The sequence below is a fragment of the Watersipora subatra genome, chromosome 7 (genome assembly GCF_963576615.1).
Source record: "Watersipora subatra chromosome 7, tzWatSuba1.1, whole genome shotgun sequence".
NCBI classification, from domain to species: domain Eukaryota; kingdom Metazoa; phylum Bryozoa; class Gymnolaemata; order Cheilostomatida; family Watersiporidae; genus Watersipora; species Watersipora subatra.
The window spans coordinates 22,203,113-22,227,575 of record NC_088714.1 but is presented as its reverse complement, the minus strand read 5'-3'; the positions used below and the strand labels follow the sequence as shown (position 1 = coordinate 22,227,575).

At 37.2% G+C, this 24,463-nt stretch overlaps 1 protein-coding gene across 1 annotated transcript; it reads right to left on the bottom strand.

Annotated features, from left to right (window-relative positions):
* Window positions 1–20,498: 20,498 nt before the first annotated feature.
* LOC137400550 (general transcription factor II-I repeat domain-containing protein 2A-like) lies at window positions 20,499–21,224 on the bottom strand. The gene has a single exon (XM_068086875.1). The coding sequence runs from the start codon at window positions 21,222–21,224 to the stop codon at window positions 20,499–20,501; it is 726 nt and encodes a 241-aa protein (XP_067942976.1).
* Between the last annotated feature and the right edge of the window lie 3,239 nt (window positions 21,225–24,463).

The following is a 24,463-nucleotide window of genomic DNA, read 5'->3' as shown; positions in this document are numbered from 1 at the left end:
AGATACAATCTAGTAGTATCAGATTTTGGGTGGAGTGCTTCATGCATGGTCAGCAGTTTACGAGTTGCTATATCTGTTTCCTTGATGGCTTCCTCAGTCCATTATATATATATATATCTAATGGACTGATATATATATATATATATATATATATATATATATATATATATATATATATATATATATATATATAATGGACTGATATATATATATATATATTATCTATAATATATATATATATATTTCTACATTTTTTGCCATGACATACTCATTTTTATTTTAGGTGACCAAAAAAGCGATGTTGAAAATGCTTTGATTGCTGCTCTGTAATAATTTCCAAAACTATCACCAAAAAGTATCTGAACCAGAAGTAGCATATTTTTCTGCTTTCTGATAAAGTTGAACAAGCTGTTGGCATGAAGGAAGTATGTTCTTGCTTGTTTTTGTTTCCAGAACTATCACACAATGCACCTGACAAAGATGAATATCAAAATTTTTTTAGCATTGTACAACACATTTGACATTCGCATTATAAAATATTATGTTTTGGTCATCAAAACGCAGAAAACTGGTTATCACATAAAATCTTGCTAAAAGGCATTTTTTGATAACATATGGCTTCTAGATCTGCTTTCTGGATAGTGTAAAACAATTTGCAAAGATTAAATTAAACTATCATTTCATCGTTATTGTAAACAGTTATGTCTCAAAAATGTATAAATAACTTTTGCACCAACAAGTCAACTTTTATATAAGTTGTTGATTGACTAACAGATTGTGTTAAGCCTTACTTCAGAATCTTGCTGACACTCTATGACAGTTTCTATGATACTTTCTCTTTCAGCTTCGCTAGCTGAGCTTTCAACACTGCTCATGTGTAAAGTGGTTACAATTATCTCTCCAACTCTCACCGACTGGCCTTCTTGAGGCAGGTAAGGACTTTCTTCCTGTGTTCAGTACATAATATAAAAATATTTCTCATGTAGGTGTTATAATAATATGTTTATTTTATAATAAATGCATAGTATGCTGTAGGCTATAAAGTGACATCAATTGCAGCTACAGATATTTTTAATTTTAATTTTTACAGATATTTGTAAAATTTTCTTTAAAAAGATAAACCTGAATATAGAAAGTAAGAGTTGTTATTCTTAGTTACTAGTTATTGAATTACTATGCCTTTGCACATACAGAAGAAATACTTGTAGATATTTAGTTGATACTAATTATTAAAATGCTTTCATTCAAGGTTGGCTAAAAAGCAGTACTATGCAAATTTCTGTTTCATACAGTTTAGCTAGAAAGCTAAAGAACATTTGGTTAACAGTACATTAGAAAAACAAGTTTATGCTGTTATGAAACTTGGAATAATAGAGGAGTTGAACCACCATAGGATTTGCCTTCTTCTGAATAGCTTTGACCTAATTCGCAGGTCACATGACTAACACGGTGTACTTGCATCATTTCCTCTGAATAGTCAGCCAATACAGCATTGCAAAGTAAGCTAAAAATTTATATAATTCAATTTTACTGCCTAAAAGAGATTATGATGGCATAATAGATTTTTTAAGTTAGAAGGCAGACATTCATCTTGGCTGCTGCAAATATTTTACTGGTGGATGTCTATTGGATAAAAAACAATTATTGGATATTGTTATTTCTTTTGAATGCAAATTTTGGCTTTTATTTAATGATTCATCCTTGATCTTCCCATGGGGTAAATTGAACCAGGGCTGATGGGGTAAGTTGAACATTCGTTCAACTTACCCCAAATATTTATTTGTTTATAGGCATGCATTTGTCCCATTTTAGATGCCTCGAAACTATGTACAAAAACAAATCGTGGCAACACAAACCAGGAAGTGATGGATCTTGCTCTACTTAAAGCTTCTATAGGAACTTTAATTAGGAAAGTAGCTTTAGCACATGGCATAGATCGAGTTACCCTAACAAGGTACAAGTTGAAGAAAGAAAAGAATGAGCAAACTGTGATCAGCTATTTTGGCACAAGAATAGCACACATGGTCTTCACCGACAAGATGGAGGAAGACTTGGCCTCTCACATGAAAGAGCTGGCTAATTCTTTTAATGGATTGTCTAAGGACAAAACTTTAGAGCTGGCTTATGAATTTGCAATAAAAAATCAGCTAAAAGTGCCGCAATCCTGGATAACCAACAAGTGGGCAGGTGAGGTTAGATAAGATAATTTGTTTTTTGTATTATAAATAATAAAATATATGTTTTGAAGAACTGAAAATTTTTTTTAAATATGTGAAAATCTTCCAAGTTTCTTTACTAAGTAAGGAATGAGATCGAGGTTTTCACAAATGTCACAGCCTGTCTATTCGAACACCTATCGCACATGCCACAGGATCTAACAAAGTTGCTGTTAACAGCTTTTATGACAATCTTGCACAGCTAATTAACAGATAAAAACGCTTTTCAACAATATATACTCAGAAGTGACAGACATTAAACTGTGTCACTGGTCTTCTATTTTTTTTCTTTGATATTATTACTTTTTTAATTTTTAGATACAGCTTTGAGCCTCACAACATATATAATACAGATGAGGTTAGCCTCACCATGATGCAGGACCCCAAAGGTATCATTGCTCATCGTGGCAACAAGCAGGTTGAGTCTATCACAGCTCAAGAACGAGGAAATCTGACCACATATGTTAAAACCGTTAGTTCCTCTGGAGTAACAGTCTCCCCATTGTTCATTTTTCCTCGAGCAAAAATACAATAACATTTGGACAGTAAATAGACCTACAGGATATATTGGTTGCGCTGGCCACCCAGGATCTGGATGGATGACCACAGCTATTTTCAGCCAAATATTCCTGGCTCATTTTGTAAAACATGCCAAGTCAATTAAGGACAATCTGGTGCTGCTTATTCTTGACAATCATGAGTCTCACATCAGTCTCGACTCCCTCAACTTTGCTGAAGCCCATGGCATCCATATTCTGACTCTACCGCCTCTTTATTCTCACAAGCTATAACCGCTCAATCGTAGCATTTACTGGTCACTTAAGACTCATTATAATTCTCTCATGTTGGAAATGGAGTAAATATTTACAAAATTCCTTCTATTGCAGCAACTGCCCATAATCAAGCTATGACTATTGCTAATGTAGTTTCCAAGTTTAAAGCTACCCATTTATTCAAGACATATTTCCAGAGAGCGAGTTCACGGCAGTGGCAGTATCTGAAAGAGACTGTCCAGATAGTTGTTTGGCTGATGCTGAGCTTAGACGTTCCCCTTCTGTTGCTGTAGTTGCAATCCCATCAACATTTCATGCTGTAGCAGAATCATTGCCCAGCACATCAGCAACATGTGTATCGCTAAGAGACATATTATCTCACCCGTCTTATGTCAGAAAGACAGTGAGCAGAGGAAGAAAGATGAGAAAGTCAGCTATAATCACTGACACGCCTGTCAAAAAGTGTATCAAAATTAAAAAACAAAGCAATCACAGCCTAAAGTCTCTCGTCGGAAGTTAGTGAAGAGTGTTAAGCCCGCTGTGGTTGAGAGTTCTGACACCAGCGATGATGAGCCAGAACCTGCGCTATTTGAACATTCTAGTGACGATGCAATCGCAGATGAAGAAGAAGAAATTCAAGCCAAAGATATTCAAGTAGAAACCTTCATTCTAGTTGAATACAAAGAAAAGAAAACAAAAGTGCTCTACGCTGCTCAGATTGAAGCCATACAGTATCTGGTCAAGAGTATGAGATCAGTTGCCTGAAGAATGTTGGTCACTCCAATCGGTTTGTTAGGCTGGCCACCAAAAATTTTGACACTATTGGAATTGGCAAAATAGTTGAAGTCCTAAAATCAATCTCAGAGGGCATCAGGGGTCATAACATTGTTGGTTTTACCTTTCAAATTGACATTACAAACAACAATATACGCTAGGTGTAACTTCTCTTGTCATAATTTGCTGCAAAATATCTTATTTGTATTTAAAACTTTATTTGCTATAACATTATTACCATATGTTCAACTTACCCCATTAGGTGGTTCAACTTGGAACAGAATCTGGGGAAGATGAATCGACTATTACCAGTTTTTAAATAACAAACCAACGACTAACTTTTATTGCTATTCACTTGTAATGATGATGTTACGTAGCAAACAGTCTTATGTTTCCACCATTTAAGTTCAAGAAAAAAGTATCGATGTTTAGTGATAGAATCTGCATTTTTGTAAAAAATTGTGGCAACTTACCCTGCCCTCCTCTATATTTAAAAGTCACAACCAATAAAAAATTCTACACACCATACTTTGTACAATTTTTAAAAAATTACTTCAGTATTATTGTAAAACCTGTATTTGAACGTTACCTTTATTTAATCGCCCCTATAAGATAAGAGTCGAAAAATTGAGCATAACTCTTTTATCGAATATCATCTCTCTTTGTCCACCACTTTGACATTCATTGATCTATTCGAAATCGCAATAGCAAATGATCAATAGAAACGTGTTCACAAAATAATACTAATAATGACTCAATTACATCAATAGCATACAATTCTTTTGTTATTGCTGTTTGTATCAAAGCCTGTTTTCTAACTCCAAAGCTTTATGGTTTTTTTAACTTTGAAATCAATGTCACAGAAATAAATAATCACTGTATCTGACTGATCATAGATTTTTGTTTAGCGCGTTTTGATACTTCGACTCATGTAAAAACAGTTTAAGAAAAAGTTAATTTATTTTTGACGCATGTGAAAACAATTTAAGAAAGGGTCAAATTTTTCTTCCCAAAATTTTGACAAAATAAAATGCCGTTCTTTATTTGAGCTTCAACTTTAATAAAATGCCGCTATAAAGAAAAGGTTGGAAAGTAGAGCACCATGGAATTCGAATAAAGGTTTCTAGGTATTTATGTAAAACCTTCAGAACCTCCATGCTATAGTCTGTCATTTTAATGGCTTGAGTTTACCCACTGTACAGTCATTTAGATATATAACAAGAGCTGATTTCTGCTCTACAACTATTCTCCAATATTTTGGTGTAGTAGAGCTTTTGGGAATCTGGGTCAAAATGAATCCTCTTTTCTTTTGATGTCAATGCAAAAGTACATGAATATCAAAAACACTTGAATTTGATATACTGAAAGCTGTAATTGTTTTGCTGTCATGATGAATTGAATAATTTAATGACATTGAATGTACATTATGCAAAAGCAGTAATCAAGGTAATTTTGACCTGCAAAAATTGACTTGCAAAGATATAGAATTTGAGAGTGGCTTTAAATTTAAGTATCATCGCCACAGTCATACATATTTGTGCAAAGAGCTTCATCTCAACTTTTTCGTATCATAAGGTTTAAGTTAACTTGACTGAGAAACAATGAGCCATACAAATGAATGCAAACAGTAATCACATAATATATGGAAGAAACAAGAATATACATACATTAGAGAAGGTGGCATTTATGTAGTCATCTGAGTGGATAAAGAGTACCCTCTGGCGATCAGCTATAAAATTATTAAACAAACTAACCACATGAGTGCATTTCCTACCCTCTTAAGTAACTAAAAAGCAAAACCATCTACAATGTACTTTTCTTTTGTGTTGCTTTCTTAGCTTGAAAGCAAACATCTGTAAAAACAATGCATTTTGTCAGTTTGTAAGATCAGGCTTTAGAGTAGCATCACATTAATTTTGGCTAAGCGATGCTAAGCTTCTCTACAATAAAAATCTTGAAGGTTTTGTTTATCTTACAGTATAAAATTATTAATATTTGTAACAGCTACATATGTGCCCTACTTGGCTACTATATTAGACAGCATACCTATGAAAGATGAAAAATATTTTGAATCGCTACTTTTTTTACGACATGGTTTTGGATGCTACAAATCAAGACAGTCTATAGTAGCTGTTCATTAAAATGCTCTGGAAAACCATCTACTCTAATTTAGTGCTGACACTTTGAGCACCTGTTTTGTAAACAGCTGTGACTGTGATAAATCCTGATGGGTGGATCAGAGTTAGATGTTTTTTAGTTGATTATAAATAACAGAATGGAAGCATTACTATTATGTACATGCCATGTTGAATATTTTGTTGCATACTAGGGTATTCACGTGTAAGCGTACTTGTGGGCTACTGGAATGAATATAGCGTCTTTTTGATTTTCCTGGCGTACTAAAGGGTCTTTTTTATTGGCACCTTATTATAGATGTAGGTAGGTTAGATGCTATTTACTTGGTTGCAAATATGAAGTATTGACAGACAAGTATTAACTACACAAACTCTCTCTCTGTCATGATACTGGCATTTACTAACCATATTTACTCATGATTGATTGCCTTACACTACCATGATATACTGGTAAAAGATGCAACCAAGATAATACTAAAAACTCTTTGGAAGTATTTATAAAACAATGGTTTAAGTGTAGTTGTGAAATAAAAACAAGTTTGTTTGCAAATAGAACGCAAAAAAATAAAATTCTCACAAAAACTGTTTTCTTGGTAAGCAGTGTGTAACTACATTGATATTAGTAGTTTAAAATTAACTTAAAATTTAACTAACATGGAAGAGCTTTGGTATCTCTATTTTTGTTGATATGTTTTTGTTACATTGCATATCAGCAGACACCATCATCACAACTCTTTAATGTTTGACTCAACTTCGTGAGCTGTACCGATAAGACTGAAACACTACCTTCTCGCTTCTAGAAGCACAATTACATTATATTGGTAATTTTCAAGTAAGCTTAAATTTATATGCTGCAGTATAATTTTGAAGCAATCAAATTCTTTCATCTTTGTCAACGTTATTTAGTATTTACAAATAATGTATTCATGTAAAATATATGTATTATATAATATATGACATACTTTGGTTGTATATCTGAAAAAGAGCATTTAGCAGATCAGCAATTAGGTGTAAATAATTGTCGCTAAAAATACTGCCCAATAGTATTGCAGGAGCCGCTAGTTGCTCAAGTAGATGGGCAAAATGTTGCATTAGATATTTTAGTAGTTATGATACCCTAACATATTCTGAACAAAGTAAGCGATAAGTCAGAGATAAGAATGTACAAGCATGTTAGTTGATACGATTTCTCAGGAAACCTATGACTATTGAACGAAGGTGTGATAGTCGGATTGGCTGCAAGAAAAACATAAGAATTGAAATGCTGACTATGAACAACTTGAAGTTTTAGACTTATAAATCTCAGATATGGAAGTTGCTTGATATACGTTGGTGTTGACATCATAAATACCTTTGCAAGCTGAGATACTTGCCATGTTAGCTTTTAAAAGTGAATGATAGCATGTTATTGGTTAGAAATAGCTTGATTTATGCCTAAATATAGGTTAACTTGGTTTCTACTTACTAGAAATTCTCCTGTCATACAGCTCATGACCAAAGTGATAATGGAAAAAGAAGGAGTACTGCTGGTTGAAAAATGCAATATTAGCAGCCAATTGGCACTGCAGTGCAATAGGAGAACTGCAATGGTAGCTGCAATGGTAGCTGCAATGTACTGGGTGTTATTAAGTACAACAAACATCAGTAATGAAAGGAAAATATTTTATGTTTATATCTCTCCCTGCAATAGGAGAAATGCAATATTAGAAGTAAAATGGCAAGTTTCTGTGTAATATACATATATATATATATATATGTATAATATATATAAGAAATTGTTTCCTCACCTCGGATACTCTGTATGGGTGGTAATTTCTGCTCTAACTCGGGTCTCCTACTAGAGACCTGGGAGTTTGAGCACTCGCCTCAAGATCTTAGCTGTTCCCAATAGCGCACTTTTCTGCAACTCACCTGAGTTGATTGTTGTTGGTATTTGGGCAAGCCACATTTTATGCGCCGGTGTTATTGCGCTCAGTGCCCCAATGACTACTGGGATTACAGTTGTTCTTACATTCCAGCATTTTTCAATCTCTTCTCCAAGAGGGAGATATTTCTCTACCTTTTCTTTTTTTTTGCTGGCTATATTGTAGTCATTGGGTACTGCTATATCTATTATAGTAGCCCTCTTGTTTTCCTTGTCCACCACCACTATATCTGGTCGGTTTGCTAGGACATGCTTGTCAGTCCAGATGTAGAAGTCCCAGAGGATCTTAGCGCAGTTATTTTCATTCACCTTACCAGGAGCTTCCCACCAGTATTGTGGTTTATTAAGGCCATACTCATCACATAGACTTCTATACACAACACCTGCGACATGATAATGCCGCTCAGTGTATGCGTTTCCTGCTAGCTGCTTGCATCCACTGATGATGTGTTGGATGGTCTCAGGTGCATTTTTGCACAGTCTGCATCTAGGATCATCTCTAGTGTGATAGATTTTTGTTTGGAGTTGCCTTGTTGGGAGCACTTGCTCCTGCACATATATATATAATTATATACATGTATATTGCTGGGGGGCTGTATGTCATTGGTCATAGCAACAAATATTAAGAAGCTGTGATATTTATCTAGATTTCTGTATTTATATTTAAAGAATAAAGAATTATGCTGAATTTAAAAATCTAAACAGATTTTAGCTGGTTTTCATAGAAATAGATGTATAACTATAAGAAAATGTAAGCCTATTACTTAATTTTCCAGATATTAAAAACAGCTTGGGAGTACCGCAATATTGAGCACATCTGTAGTACCATCAACAAAATCTTTCGAAAATAATAACAGTAACATATTGCACACCATCGGTCAGTATATACTTCGATCTTGTGAATTCGAATGATTATTTTTATAACTAAATCTTATAAGATCAAATAATTATTCTTACAATTAAATATTGTAATAACTTTATAGGTAATATTGTAAGAATCGTTAAAAAATATCATCATCATTTCGTTTACTTTCACTGCTTTGGTCATCAGTTGAAATACCAAAGTACTCGTTATAAGCGTCCAAAATGTCAGAGTCCTGTAGAATCGGCAAAAAATTATAACTTTTCAGTTTTTTTACATTATTTACAGAAATCTTCGGCAATTAGACAATGCTTGAGACTGGTGAAATGTGCACGTTTTTCTCGTGAAATGCGCGCGACATAATTGTTCTATTATTTGTCGCACGGCCTTATTGGCGTTTCGTTGGCCAGTCTTAATTTTGATTGAAAAAAGCTTGTCAAGTTTTTATCGCGCTTTTTGGCCAAATTAATCTGTCTATTTATGTATAATCTGATCAGATGGGTTAGTTTTAGGGTCTGGCGGTAACCTTTCAAAGACTTGGTAACATATTTAAATAGGTTTATTTGTGTTTTGTATCATTATTATATTTAAACGACTCTACACAAAAATGGTTAAATTTGTTGATGAGATTTTGGTACAAGGGTTAGTGACAACCATTAATGAATAATTTTCGTGAGTTGTGTGCACATGTCAACAATAAACCAATAATAATTATTGTATTGACTATGGTAAGATTTAATAAATGAAAATAGCCGGCAGCTTAATATAAAGGTTAGTAGCTTTGATAGCTGAGATATAAAATATTGGCATGTTAGTTGTTATGCCAGTTGAGTTATTTATGTTTGTTTGTTAATTTCATCAATAAGAAAATTATATAACGTCATGTTTAAATTATCATAGCACAGATGCATAAGAATTATTATGCTAGTGGTTGTTTTAGTTAAGGTTTAGTTACAAAAGCAGTTTAAAAGCTGTGGGGTTCGAGTTATAGAAGTATAGAGATGTTAGTTGCAGCAGGAGCTAAGTATTCTTTTGTGTGTGTATTAGCGTCTGTTGCATATTAGACATACATATATAGTATAGCATTGTTAGTACTCTAGGTACATTCACACCTCTGCATACGAGTGCCCCAACATGCAAGAAACTCGAGATATGAACAGAGTTCCTAGCAGGTTTGTTCTTTAAGATACGAGTAATCTTTGGAATATGAGAGTATAAACCGGTTCTGGATGGCCATTACGCTATATGGGCAAGTATGCACGAGGTCACTTTTGAGAACAGCATTGCTCAGTCTTTTTTGTTGAATTAGTTTGAAAATGGTTTGGCAAAAAAGGTAGGCTAAAAGTTAGCGTCATCGCAAGACAAAAGTGTCTAAACAGAAACAGATACTAAAAAGATATGATGACAAAAGTAAAGTAAGTATAGCGAAAGATTAAAACTTACTTTGAAGTGTATGTTTAGTAAGCTAAATTCATTGAAGCTAAATTTGAAGTTTCTATTACATAGGGTTACATAATTTTAGTGTTTTGAGCCCATTGCTCTCAACTCACTCTCAGACCCCGTTATCCACAACTTCTGTTTCGAAAGTAAAAACTCCATACAGGAGCTTAAATAGTGTTGTGGCATTTTATTGTAGATCATAACAACGATATACGTATTTGTTACTTAATGTAAGGGCTGAATTATAACAAGTAAAAACATGCTTTTCCACTATAATATCTTGTTTAGTTGCCTTTTTATATTATGGTAACGGATTAATTTGAACCTAGCTATTTTATATAGGAAATAGCGCCTTGAGATGTGAGTAAATTGACATACAAGTTTAGTCCTATAGAACGCAACAAACTTGTATGTCGAGGTATGGCTGTGTTCTACTAGCTGGAGTAAAAGTGATTCATTTCCATAGATAAGATACTAGCTGTGGTAGTTCAGATCTACATATGTGTTTATAGGTATGTAAGTACATGTGGTAGTTGATTTAAATTCTTATAAGCATGTTATAAGGTGTGGTAGCTCAGATATATATTCATAGACATGTTAGTAACTGAGGCAGCTCTGATATATGTATACAGTAGAGGTGGAACGAGACACGAGACGTCTCGAGTATCGACCTGTCTCGTCTCGTATCGGTCTCGTCTCGACTTAACTATTGCCAAACTCGAGACAGGAAATAGAACTAAAGCGCCTGCGCACGGTTGTTAAAACATGGCTTCTTGCGGTAGCAACAACTCTATATATTGTAATGGATTGCGGGCAACTGCCTTTAAAGTTACACCCAGTCCGTTACTACCTGTTGCTATTGATTATGTTGTCCACAGTCTAATCATGTAGTCTGGACAACGGCCCTGTTATATTTTAGTTCGGTTCTGTGTCCTTAAAACAGATACCGGGTCGTATCTAATTACTCTTCGGATAATCCAATTTAATAAATAACGGGTGAAATGTCTGTATTTTATCGTATCGTGTCTAAACACCAACCGCCCTTCATAAAGTTCGGGCCTCTTTTACGTATATACATGTACGTACTACCAATCGCGGGTAAAACTTGTCCGGACACGGAGAAACGAACGAAAGGCCGTGTCGACCATAGTCCGTGTTCGGTTAACAATGACGTTTTGTTAGCTCAATATAAGAATATACATGTGCATGTATACAGTAATTAGTATAATTTCATGAGTACAATTTAAATATAATTCACATACTACAGTTAATACACAAACAAAACTTAACATTAATGAAACGATAAGAATGAAAGTGTTATCGTGTGTTCTTTTAGTTGCGGTATTTCTTTGTAGAGCGACGGCTATCGGTTTCATTACACATTACATTAAAAAGTAAGAACTATTCAATAGATAGTAAAAATATACATGTACAAAGCAATATGTTTATAATAATTATGATCAATCAAGCTCAAAATTCTCAGAATACATAACTTCGGTATTTTAGAGCTGTTTGTGTCACTTTTGTTTACAAAAACTACATGCATATCACTATTAAATTGTTGTATTTAAATCGTTTACACCAGGTGAAAATTCAATTTAAAAATAGTTTTATTAATTTTATATATACCAAGTAGCTAGTACTTGTGTAGTGAAATCATCACCAAATGCTCATTATTATACTGTCTCGTGTCTCGAGTCTCAAATTTTTACAAGACAGTGTCTCGAGTCTCGTCTCGAACTTGAAAAACCTGTCTCGTTCCACCTCTAGTATATAGGATTTTTAGTTGAAGCAAATGTAGAAAAACAAGTTAGTAGATATGGTAGCTAGGTATAGAACTTCATGTATTTTAGTTGTGATTGTAGTTGAGATAAAAGTGTACAGACATTTTTGTAGGTGGGGTAGCAAAAATATATATTAGACTCAAAAGCTGGCAATTAAAAATGTATAATTATACGACTATTTTTATTAAATATCAAACAAAGTCATGCAAATAAAAAAGCTTTGCTCAATTTATGTGCTAGATATTATTTTGTTTTGCCTGGAACATTTCAATCGACAACATTAATAGAATATTTATATTTACCCGCTGCCATCGATGGAAGGTTGCTGTGAAGATGGCCAATGGAACTGAGGTATTTCCGCATGACGATGCTTCTAACACCATGAAATATTGAAAAGCATATTATTCCTAATGAAAAGATAAAATTAAAAATATATGCATGTAGTTCTCAAAGTTCGTCTTTTTTTGGTACGTCTAGCTATAGCTATTAAAATCTTGATATTAAAATTGATAGATATGAACTCACAACAAATGCATTGACAAGTTTATCCACGCTCTCTACCACTCAGCTAGAACAGCATACTTATCAAAGAAATTTTCATATACCACATATCCCATGCACATGCTACAGTAATTATTTTAGCCTTGTGGTTATACATTACGATGCCTCTGTTAAGAAATATTTTTAGACCTAAGTTTAACGCCGCACGATGATTCTTCGTTTTTTTTTCATCAGGGCTAATTTATTCGGCCCCACGATATTGAAAAATTTATCGCGAAGTTAAAATTTAGCGATTTTTGTACTAATTATATACGTTATTAAAAGATGTACGTCACTGAGCTTGCCATGGCGAGTTATCCGTATCCGTTATACGGTATACCCAGCATCCGTTCAAATAAAAATGTTTCGCAATATTAAAATTAATGTTAAAAGTTTAAGGTTTACTAAAATACATACTAAAACTTCTTTCAAGTAAATGTTTAGTAAACTAAATTCCTTCAAGTTAGATTCAGTTTTAATGTTACACATCTGTCTCAAAGGTAAAAACTCTCCACGTAGTACATTGTAATGTTATATTATCTTGGGCCTGCAGATCATAACCACAAAATACACTAAAGTCATTGTAGGTACCTATAGTTACTAATGTTAACATTGCATTTTGGTAGTATTTTTAATTATGATGACTTTTATCAGGAGGTGATTGCATTAAACTAATGACTATTAATGACTATAGGTTTCTATACCACTCTATGTACATCTATAACCCACGATATTAGCCAACATGCCAATTTTTGTATCCCAACATTGAAACAAACTGAAATCGTATAATTTTATACTAAATAATTTTTGATTGTAGTCGTAGCGAAATCGAGTATATTTAGCGATTACTTGCTAATGATTTCACGTTTACATTTAAATGCCTTTACTTTTTTATTTTTCTTTCTAATTTATTTCTACAAAACACTTTTTTCAAGTTATGAAATTTTAAATTTACAGTTGTTTGAATACCTTTACAATTGTTTTATTTATTTTTAATTTAGTTGTCCTGCACAAAGCTTTTTCCTCCTGATATGAAGTTTAAAAGTTACAGTTGTTTGACAAAGTTTAAAAACCTTCACAGTTGTTTTTATTTTCTCTTTTAATTTATTTCTATTATGCAAAACACTATTCTCATGATATGTAGTTTAAGAGTTAGAATGGCAAATGTTGTTATATGTTAAATACAAATAAATTTTCTGTTCAAAGACTTTTTTATTACGCGGGCAACACCGGGTAGTACAGCTAGTTTTTATTATATTTTTGTAGGACATTAGCTGCATTGTTTTGAACAAAAACTTTAAAGTGCTTTTTGTTTAAGACAGTTTGAGCAAATCTAAAACTGCTGCAGGGAGACTCACCATTTATAGCACATTTCAACAACTGCTTGAGTTTAAAAACAATTAAAGACCTTTTAATAGATGTAGCACAGCATTATAGATAACGATTTGTGTTCAACTTGAAAATAACATAAAAAACTTGCTTTTTCAAGTCATGCGAAATTGCTTTAACCTTAATTTACAGCCTTTATACTCATGCTCAAAAACTTTAGATTTAAGTTAAACTATTTCATGTTTTATTGTTTATTGTTACTAGCCTTTTTTCTTTTACTTACAGGAATTTAGCACTTTGAGAAATTTTCAACATTTAACTCATTGCCATTGACCAACATAAACTTATAACTTACTAGGTATTCCTAATATGTAGGTAAATTGCTCAAACCAACTTGTGTAATAGAAGGAACTTTATTATTAGTTGAACAGTTTAAGGGAACCAATAATATAGAGTTAAGGGGTAGTCACACGAGCGCCGAACCGAACTAAATGACGCAAAACGACGTCGTTTTCAGCTCTAAAAAGTTCGGCTGAGGACATTTCTGGCCAAAACGAACTATTTCGGTACTGCTTGAAATTTCGTGCCGAACCCTTGCTCTTATTGGCTAGTTAAAATTCTAGAATTCTAGCGAGCACGCGTCACATTTCTTCTTACGTGCGTGTGAGTAAAGTTAAAAAAGAAATGGGACGATACTTTTATTTCATTAAATAAACAACATGAAGCAATTTACGACAAGGTTCACCCGGACTTGTGATTGGGTTGCATAAATGTAAGATGTTGCACTTAAGTTTTGCATAAATGTAAGGGAATGGTTGTGATTTTCTTTCGTGTAGAATATAAGTAATGTGTCATATTCATCCTGATGAACTATCGTTGACTGATTTATTTATGTAAAACCACAGTACTATGATAAAGACTGTTTTTGTTTGTTATGTACTCAGCATAGAAAAACATTCATATGTTAATAAAAAATATAATTATGTTGATGGGAAGGGTTAGCAAAACCTTTGTATCGAGTGATTTATTTTGAGCAGCTGAACGATCTTCTGATAAATCTGCTGTGTAATTATAATTTATAATTGTTCCTCAAAGTTTTTTTGTTTACAATAGAAATATTTAACTCAAATACATAACAACTACTAATGAAACCGTGTCCTGTCTCTATACGTATGGTATCTAGGAAGCGAAGTTACTTCGGTGGCCGTGTGACATGTGCCACGAACCGAACCAGCCTCCGAACCGAACCGATCCTACGTCGGTTCGGTGCTCGTGTGACTACGCCTTTAGTCAACGCATAATTATTTGTTGTTACTGATCATTTCTGCTATTTTTAGATGACCATGAATCTTCATTTCCATTTATGGCTACAATAAAGGGTGCATACAATTGCTAAAATCTGAAGTCAAGAGTGCATTCAGATTGTCTCTTTTAACCTCTCAAGTGACAAGGTATTGACTTGGAGGTTATAAAAACATGCATCGTACCAGAATTGAACTTTGATGCATAGCTTAACAGCTAGGCACACTAGCAACTGTGCTACTCAACAACTTTGCCATGTCGCTAATTTGTCTTTTTAGCTCAGTTTTGTGCAACAAACTGAGACTTACTATGAAATGAAAAGAGTCATGGGTTTTGTAAAAAAATACATAATTGAGTCCCGGACTGAAAAGCTTTTTTCAAAAGGTGCAAAAGACATTCGGAATTTTAAATCACCGATAGCTTCTACTAAGAGGGCCTGCTAAGACGATGCTATATAGCAAAAACTTGATAAACTTTCAATTAAGTAGTTTTTTTCAAACCATTTTGTAAATTTTAGTTTTATTATTGCCATCGAATTAATTATACTTGTGTTAAAGTCAAGAGCCTTCCCTTAACTGGCTACTGCAATCCACCCCTGTTTCAGGTAGAGAAAGAGGGTATGAGTTCAAAGTGAATAAGTTTGTATTTGACTGTCAGCGCCACAATCAATGTACAACAGAGGCATTCACAACTCCCCTGGGAGCCTGGCCCATCTTGTCAAGTCACCCAATTTACTACCATATAAAAGGAAGGTGGATATGTACAAAAACAAGTAAAAACATAGCACACGGTCGAAACTGAATATAATAATAATATAAAAAGAAGTATAAGTATGATTAAATAACTATTAAAAACGTACAGAGTAATAAGAAATAAGCATATACAGCAGACTGGGGAGACGAATCATGATATTTAAAAGGACAAGACAGTATAAGGCATATTGGAGTAAATAAAGTAAATGCAACGCCCGCCACACTCTCCCCCCCCCCCCATTGGAGACACCGGCCTTCAATTCTCTTACTCGGGGGACGTCGTCATAAACTGTCTTAAGCCTTCGTAGCGACTCGCCCATCGCTCTAGTTGCCGGAACTCGGACGTGAGTCGCCTCTTTTCGGTAGCTGTCCACTGGCCCCCGTCTCTTGTCTGACGTATTGTACCTGCAGCCTTTTCCAATCCGCCGCATCTTCCTTCAGCTGGCGTCGGCGGCGCTCGTGCCGCTTGAGTAGTTCTGAGCTAGGTGGCCGCTTCCCTATCATTTCGCTCAGGCTCCGGGGCTCCTTCTTTCTGGCAGCGTCCTGGTGCAGCGGGCCTGCCTGGGTCTCCCGGATTTTCTCTAGGCGTAAGGTTTGCGATTGCTGGAATGCTGCCGTCTCGGGATTTTTTGCTGTAGGTGGGAGGTGGATGTTCGCACCAGCCCCAAGCGATCGCATATAGGGCGCCCACTGACAGGGCCATACTTTTCCATTTGGAGCTCTGGCCAGCCTTTCTCCTCACAAAATCTGCTCCACTCCTCCTGGTCCACCAGGTATACCACCGGCTCCTGCTCCCCTCGGTGTCTGTGTTTGTAGTGCAGCATCGGCTGGTCCCTAGACCCATGTTGATAGCGGCACGGACACACATAAATGGAATGATGTTGCAGCACATGAATCCGTACTCGCTTCCTTGTGGCTGTGTAGTGGCAGAGGTCGCATCTACCCTTTTCCACCGCATCTTCCACGTGTCTGCAGGTAGCGTCGGATATATATCCAACTGTACGCACCACTCTTTCCTGTTGAGTTCTACGTGGTGTCTCCCTATCTCTGACACTCCTTACGCGCGGCGTCTCTCCTTCCGAGACAGTCTCTGCTTCTGGCAGGACGTCTGACAGATCGTCGTGGTCGGCATGGATTTCCAGTGGCTGTTCAGGATGGATCTCCTTTGAAGCTATCGTCAGGCGGGGTCTCTCTATCGGTTGCGCAGGCTGTACTCTCTGCGTCTTGATCAGCAGCTACTGGAGAGATGTATCTAGCTGAGGAGGAGATGACATGGTGTTGGCAGCAGCGTGTCTAATCACCAAATGAGGTTTTTCTTCGCCTGTGCTGCCGCGGTTATGTAAGAGTCTGATTGCCTCTCCTGATCTTGTGGTGACTGCGCGTGTCTGGTAAATGGAATCCCGTACCTGTAAGGCTGTGCCGTGACTCTCGCCGGTCGCGGATTATGACAGTGCTAGGGCGCGGGTTCGAATCCTGGCCCAGGCTAATGTCTTTTTCCGCTGTTTTCTCCCCTTTTTCGGCCTCGGTGGCCCATGACCGCCCTTCCTGTGTTACTGCCTGGGGTGGTACCATGAGTGGTGGCCACTCCAGATTTGTTACTGCTGGCGGGGGACACAGGGCTCTGGCCCCTTCATGTTGGGCCCTCTCCTGGGCTCCAAGGTCGCAGGGGCGCAGCACCATGGCTCCTCGCACTCGCGATAGGGTTTCAAAAGTGCCTCATTCTGGACGGTCTCTTGGCCTTGTCTCTCCACCAGGTAAGTAGGGTTCGGCCAGGCTGTCTTGACTAGGTAGGGCCCCACGAATTTGGCCTGTAACTTTGGGTTTTCACCTCGCCGCCTTCTCTTATTTACCAGCCACACCAGCTTCCCGGGGGCGTACAGTGGGGGTTCCTCGTGGTCCTCCTGGCGCACCTCCATCTGTCGTTTCCTGAGCAGGTCGTGGGCCTCCGCCAGTCGTCTGTTCAGCTCTAGCACATACCCGGAGGCGGGCTTTGGGTCGAAAGACGGCTGACGATTCAGAAGCTGGTCCGGTAGCCTCAGCTCCCGTCCCAACGTCATCAGGTTGGCGATCTCTCCCGTCGCCGAGTGGAGGGTACCTCTGCGGACCCGCATGAGTTGGGGTAGCAGTTCGTCCCACTCGTCCTGTCTCCGGCTCAACAGCATGGCGTGTAGGGAGTCGCCCAACCCTCGGTTGGCCCTCTCCACGACTCAAGTCGACTGAGGGTGGTACGGGGTGGTGTGGGTCCGAGTGACCCTCCAGAGCTGGCACAACTCCCTCATCAGCTGACTCTCGAACTAGGCCCCATGGTCCGTATGGATCTGCTCAGGCAACCCAAAATGGCAAAAGACCCTTTCGTTCAGGGTCTTGGCCACCTCTGGGGCTGTGGCATCCGGTATGAAGATGGCGTCCTGCCATCTCGTGAAGTGGTCCGACAAGACCAGGATCCATCTGTTACCTCGCGGGGTCAAGGGTAGGGGTCCCACCAGATCTACCGTGACCTTCTGCCAGGGTCGCCCGGCGAACAATCGCTGGCGCCATCCCGCAGACTTGACTCCTCCCCTCTTCGCCGCTTGGAATATCTCGCAGCTCCTAACCAGCCGTCTGACCATGCTGGTCAGCCCGGGCCAGTACCAGGTGAGCTGTGGGCTAGGGCGTGCGTTTGCAAGACCATGGTTTCCCGGAGGGCCAAGAGAGTATGAGTTCAAAGTGAATAAGTTTGTATTTGACTGTAAGCGCCACAATCAATGTGCAACAGAGGCATTCACAACTCCACTGGGAACCTGGCCCATCTTCCAAGTCACCCAATTTACTACCATATAAAAGGACGGTGGATATGTACAAAAACAAGTAAAAACATAGCACACGGTTGAAACTGAATATAATAATAATATAAAAAGAAGTATAAGTATGATTAAATAATTATTGGCGTCGCCGATTAAAAACGTACAGAGTAATAAGAAATAAGCATATACAACAGACAGGGAAGACGAATCACGATATTTAAAAGGACAAAACAGTATAAGGCATATAGGAGTAAATAAAGTAAATGCAACGTCTGCCACACTTGTTTAAAATCAAAAAATGATCTACAAAACTGAATTAAAAGTGATTTAATGAATTAAGATGAAAGTAGGAAATATTGCGTAATCAAACACGATTATGTAATATACTGATAACAAAACTTACAAATAGTTGTATTAGCTGTTTTTGTTTTTAATTATATAATGGATAGTTAAATGTCAATATTGGCAGATATCTTTTAGAACTTGAGTATGAAATGTCAATTTTTGTAGCAAAAACATATATAAAACAACAATTATAGGACCAGAAACTGACAAGTAAAAACTTTTTCGGTCTGACCATCTAGCTATGTCATCTTTTCATTTTATCTGCTTTGATAGCTTTTTACCAACTTCCCTTACTCTGGCACTATTTATTTACCTGACGAACAGTAGTAAAATATTTTCTATTGCTGTGCAGAGAGCACTCCAACTAATATGACTGCCTGGTATGACAGTAGTTATCCATTGCCAAGGGGAAATAATTCTCTACTTTCAAGATCCTTCTTTCCAGGTGCCAAATCTTTGCAATGTGAACAGTCAACAAATGGAAGGTGTAAAAGAGAAGAGAGTTTCCACTGCTAGCCTCATTAGTAGAGCAGACGATATATGCTACCGAATATCTATTAGAAAGCTGCCGTTAAACCCGCAGTACTCAATCTGCGGTAATTAGGAAATTTAATGTATGATATTTAATGTATTGTTTCAATTTACATCAGTTGGCAGTTATATTTTACAACACAATAACAAAAATTGCTTTATATATTATTTCACTGGTTTATACTATTACATTACCTATTATGATGTTTTGAGCTTGATAATTCTGGTGAGCTTAACAAGTTACTTGAAATTAAAACGGACTCAATAAAAATGGCTCCCAGGTCACATGACTTGTTGTAAACCATTTAAATTTGGTATCATTATGTAGATTTAAGAGTTACTCTTTTTGCTCTAAGTTGAAGTTTTTCTCTCAAGTAAATATTTATGGTAGGGCAACTCTACAAAACTGTTATTACATACATGTATATGTCACATAGAGTACTGTGGATACTTTAGGTGAAGACAACTTCTGCAGTTAACTAGAGTTAATAGTTGCAAGTATCTCTAGAGCAGGGGTGTCCAAACTTTTTTCACTGAGGGCCACATACATAAAAATATTGGAGGGGATGGGCCACTTACTAGAAATTAGGTATATAGCCTTAACTTTAGTGTATTTACCTACATATGCATGCTTATTAACACACGGGTACTGTTGAATAGATTTTTTACTCACCTAAAGTGGGAACGGCATTGCACTCAGTGGGAGCAGTGATGCTGCGCTTTGGACCGAAGGATGGCTGGTAGGTCTGCAGTAAACTTAGTGGTTGCGATGCGAAGGACATCATGGAGATGGCTGTCGATCATTTTGGTTCTCATTCTGCTTTTGTTAAGTGTTAACAGAGAAAATGCTTGCTCACATATGTATGTTGAGCCAAATAGACTGATCATTCTTTTTGCGTGGCGTCTTATCATAGGAAACTTTTCCTTTTTCAAGCTTCGGTAGAACTCGGGGAGGTAAAGATGCTGATGTTGATTCTTCAAAACATCATCACACTGGATTTCGATGAGTTATAATTGCAGATTCTCTTCCACTTCTTTGGCATCCACCAAGAAAGGAGTCGCGAATAGCTTGATTTCTTTATCAATGACAGAAAAATCCTGGAAGCGCTGTCTGAATTCTGTTTCGAGACATGCAATCACAGACACATATTTCCCTTTTTTAGCAGAAAGGTTGGCCTGTGGATACGCAGTTCTGATCTCGAACAGTGTGGGGAAGTGCACAACATTGAAGTTGCGCAGTTGTGTCTTAAAGAGATTGAACTTCACACAAAATGCTTTCATGTGCGCATAAAGTTGTGGTACAAGCTGATCTTTCCCTTGTAGGCTCTTGTTCAGGGTGGTTAAATGATCAGTAAGATCAACTAAAAATGCTAGATCTGCCAACCATAGAGGGTCACTCAGCTCATGGAGAGGTCGATCCTTCTCTTTTAAAAACTGGTCAATTTCTGACCTCAGGGAGTGAAAACGCTTCAGCACGGCACCGCGGCTTAGCCAGCGCACATCTGAGTGGTAGAGTAGATCCTCATATTCAGCATCCACATCAGAAAGAAAAGCCTGAAATTCTCTGTGGTACAGCCCTCTTGCTCGGATTATGTTGACAGTTTTCACAACTGTGTTCATTACATCTCCAAGATTGACTGTCTTGGCACAAAGGGCTTCTTGGTGAACAATACAGTGCATTTTAACAGCCTCACCTTCAGTCTCTTTCACCTTAGCGCACACCATAGACGCCATTCCTTTATGTGCACCTGCCATAGCTGGAGCCCCGTCTGTTGTAACTCTACACAGCTTGTCTCATTGAAGTCCCATTTTGTCAATTGAGTCTGACACAGCTTCAAAAATATCCATACCCGTTGCTGTGCCTTTTAGACTCTTAAGATCGAGCAGCTCCTCTGTAACTCCAAAGTTCTCGTCCACTCTCCGCAAAAAAATTAGCAGCTGTGCGGTGTCTGTGGCATCAGTGCTTTCATTGCATGCGATGGAGTAAAAGTCAAAAGCATAAGCTTTATCAGACAGTTGCAGTTTAACGTTGGCTGACAAGTCTTCAATACGTCGCGCAACTGTATTTCTAAACATGCTGACATTGTTGAAGTCCTGCACTTTCTCCGGGCACATTACTTCGGCGACTTTAACGAGGCAGTGTTTTATGAGGTCTCCATCTGAAAAAGGCTTGCCGTGTCTTGCGATGAGTTGGGCGACCTCATAGCTGGCTATTGTAGCCTTTTCCTGGACTTTTTGAGCACGCAAAAAATACTGTTGCTGACCCTGCAGTTTAGCTACCATTAGCTTTACTTTCTGCTCTTGCTCAGCACCAGTGTAGGATGCATAGGCCTGATGTTTGGTCTCATTATGACGTCGTACATTATACTCTTTCATAACTGCCACAGTTTCAGTGCAGATCAAACAGACACACTTCCCCTTGAATTCTTTGAAGAAATATTCACCCTCCCACCGTGTCTGAAATTTTCACTTTTTTGGTTCTGCCATGTTTAGTAACGGGTAAATTTCTTCTGGGATTGGCCTTTTTGGCGGTAGATACGAAAAGCCGAACGCGGTAGATACGAAAAGCCGAACGCACTGAATGACCGAACAGACAACTCCAAGAAATGACAGCTCCAACGGTGAGCTTTGGCGTGCATGATCCTAAGGAATGGGCGTCGCTGCTGTGGTAGCCTCTCCAGCCGCTCTAGCCAAGGCCAGTATCTGCACATTGTATCAAGGGCAATGAATTTTGCACCTTGAAAATCTCTCTAAAAACGTAATACATTAGCTTTATGGAGCGAGCATCGTAGCCAAAACTATTTAAGATTTCTGCAATAGAAAGGCCATTGTAATAAGTAGACAAGAGATTCTTTCTGCCAGAATAGAAGTTGTAGGTTTTAGCGAGGTTTGTGAATTTTTTCTGCGACAATAAAAAATGGTGGACTGGACTGATGATCAGGTATTATGGACAACCACCAATACCTGCATAGTGTATGGATATGCGTATATCTCCCCCTAGTCATATCCAATCCCTTTAATAGGAAACAATGGCGGCATGTGGCTAGCAAACAACCAGTCACATCCTTCTTGGAGAATGCTTTTCCTTTGGCAGATGTAGCCTTCCACATCGTATCACCACATCTATTGGAGACCTGTAATAACGATCTAGATAATTGAGGTATATAAAGGCAACCACAATTGGCCAGGTTCATTGGCTATGGACCAGGACTGCCCAGCACTTATCTTTTCAAGATATTCCATATAGTTTTCAAAATATTCTACATTTGACCCATAAAACTTAGTAAGATTTTTTAATTTGGGTTTAAAGATGTAGTTGCGTCAAATTTAAGTTGATCTTAAAAGAAAGCATTTTTTTCTCTATCAGTTGATATGTTGTTTGTTGTGTTACGCGATCGCATTGCCAAGATATTTGAAGATTAAAACCGAAAAAACCTGATCGCCGTAAAAACGCTCAGGCCACAAAAACGTGCCCAGACTTGCCCAAAATGATGTCACGCGTTTGGCAACCTGTCTCTATCTCTCGTATTCACATCGGCTATTTGCGATAAAAGTCTAGTCTTACGCGGCTCTATTGGCATATATCTTATTTTGTATTTGCTCATGTTGGCTAGAATAAAATTTTAAATCCTGCTACAGATGCATTATTATGAATGTTTAAAAGGCCTCAAATAACGAAAATTGAAAATTTGTTCTACTCACTTTCTCCAAATGTTGTGTAAACATTTGGGTACCGACTACCAATTTTACCGGTCTACGGTAATTCTGTCAAGTCACTATGTAGAACGCGGTCTTTGTATCAGCTACCCATTATACTAACGATATACAGCCTCTTATAAGCCCCGCCCACATTATGCCTGTCGCCTATCTTTGGGACAGGGCGGTATATCATTGCCTACACCGTCTACGTACTAGTTTCTTACTAGTAGTATCCTTACCGAATACTACCGAAGCGAAATAAGCAAGCCACGTCTTTGAAAAGAATATAGACAGGGGTAGAGTTTTAAGGATGAGAAGTCTGCTGCAAACTGGATTTGAACTCACCTTCTCCAGTTCTGCGGACATCCATATACCATATCCAATTCACTACAATATTCTGCAAATCATGTTTTGCATTATCTTCAACAATATTATTTTATTATATAATTTTTACAAGCAAAAATATTTTCATCTCGGCATAAAACTTTTATTAAAAATATTCATCAAGTCATGGCCACTCAGATAGTATTAGCTGATACAATAAGGCAAATTCATCTACTGCAACAAACTCAAACAAAACATCATGGCTTATGCAGCACGCATTCAAGTCTCTCTTTCCACTTTATGGCAGTTTCCACACTGACAAAGCTTCTTCGGCTGGTTGGACGACATAAACATTCTGTAATCAGTAAAAAAATGCAATAAATATATGTCATTCATAGATATGTCATTCTAAAGCGTATCTATTGACAGCTTCCAAATTGGGAGTTAAATAGATTGCGAGTGTAATTTTAAAAACGAATAAACATTTAATAAAGGCACAAGCAAGCCAAGCCAACGATTCGAAGCTTTGGTTCTGGAAATTAAAGATTTGCAATGATCAATCGATTTTACCCACTTCCTACGAGTGAAAATAATTGGTAATCATGACTCTAATTTACCAAAGAAAATTCGAAAAAAATATTAAAGCTAGGTAAAACGGCGGATAAGCTATGAAACGATGATTGGAGATAGCAAAGAATTATCATTTTATTAATTAGTAAATGTATTTATGACTATAAAAATATTATATTTACTCAAGTATAGAAGACTCTAAGTTAATTTACCTCCATTCCGTTTTCCTCTGCAGCAAAACGCTGCTGACGCCTGTCAACAGCCATAGGCTGTCTACTCCAATCTTTTACTAAAAGTTGCTCAAATAACTCTGAGTCGCAGTCGCTATACAAAACTATGTATAACTGAGTAATTGTTGAAACGCGTTGAACCAGTAACGT

Excerpts from the sequence above, each read along its gene's own strand:
- LOC137400550 (XM_068086875.1), bottom strand. The coding sequence starts at position 21,224 with ATGGCGTCTATGGTGTGCGCTAAGGTGAAAGAGACTGAAGGTGAGGCT.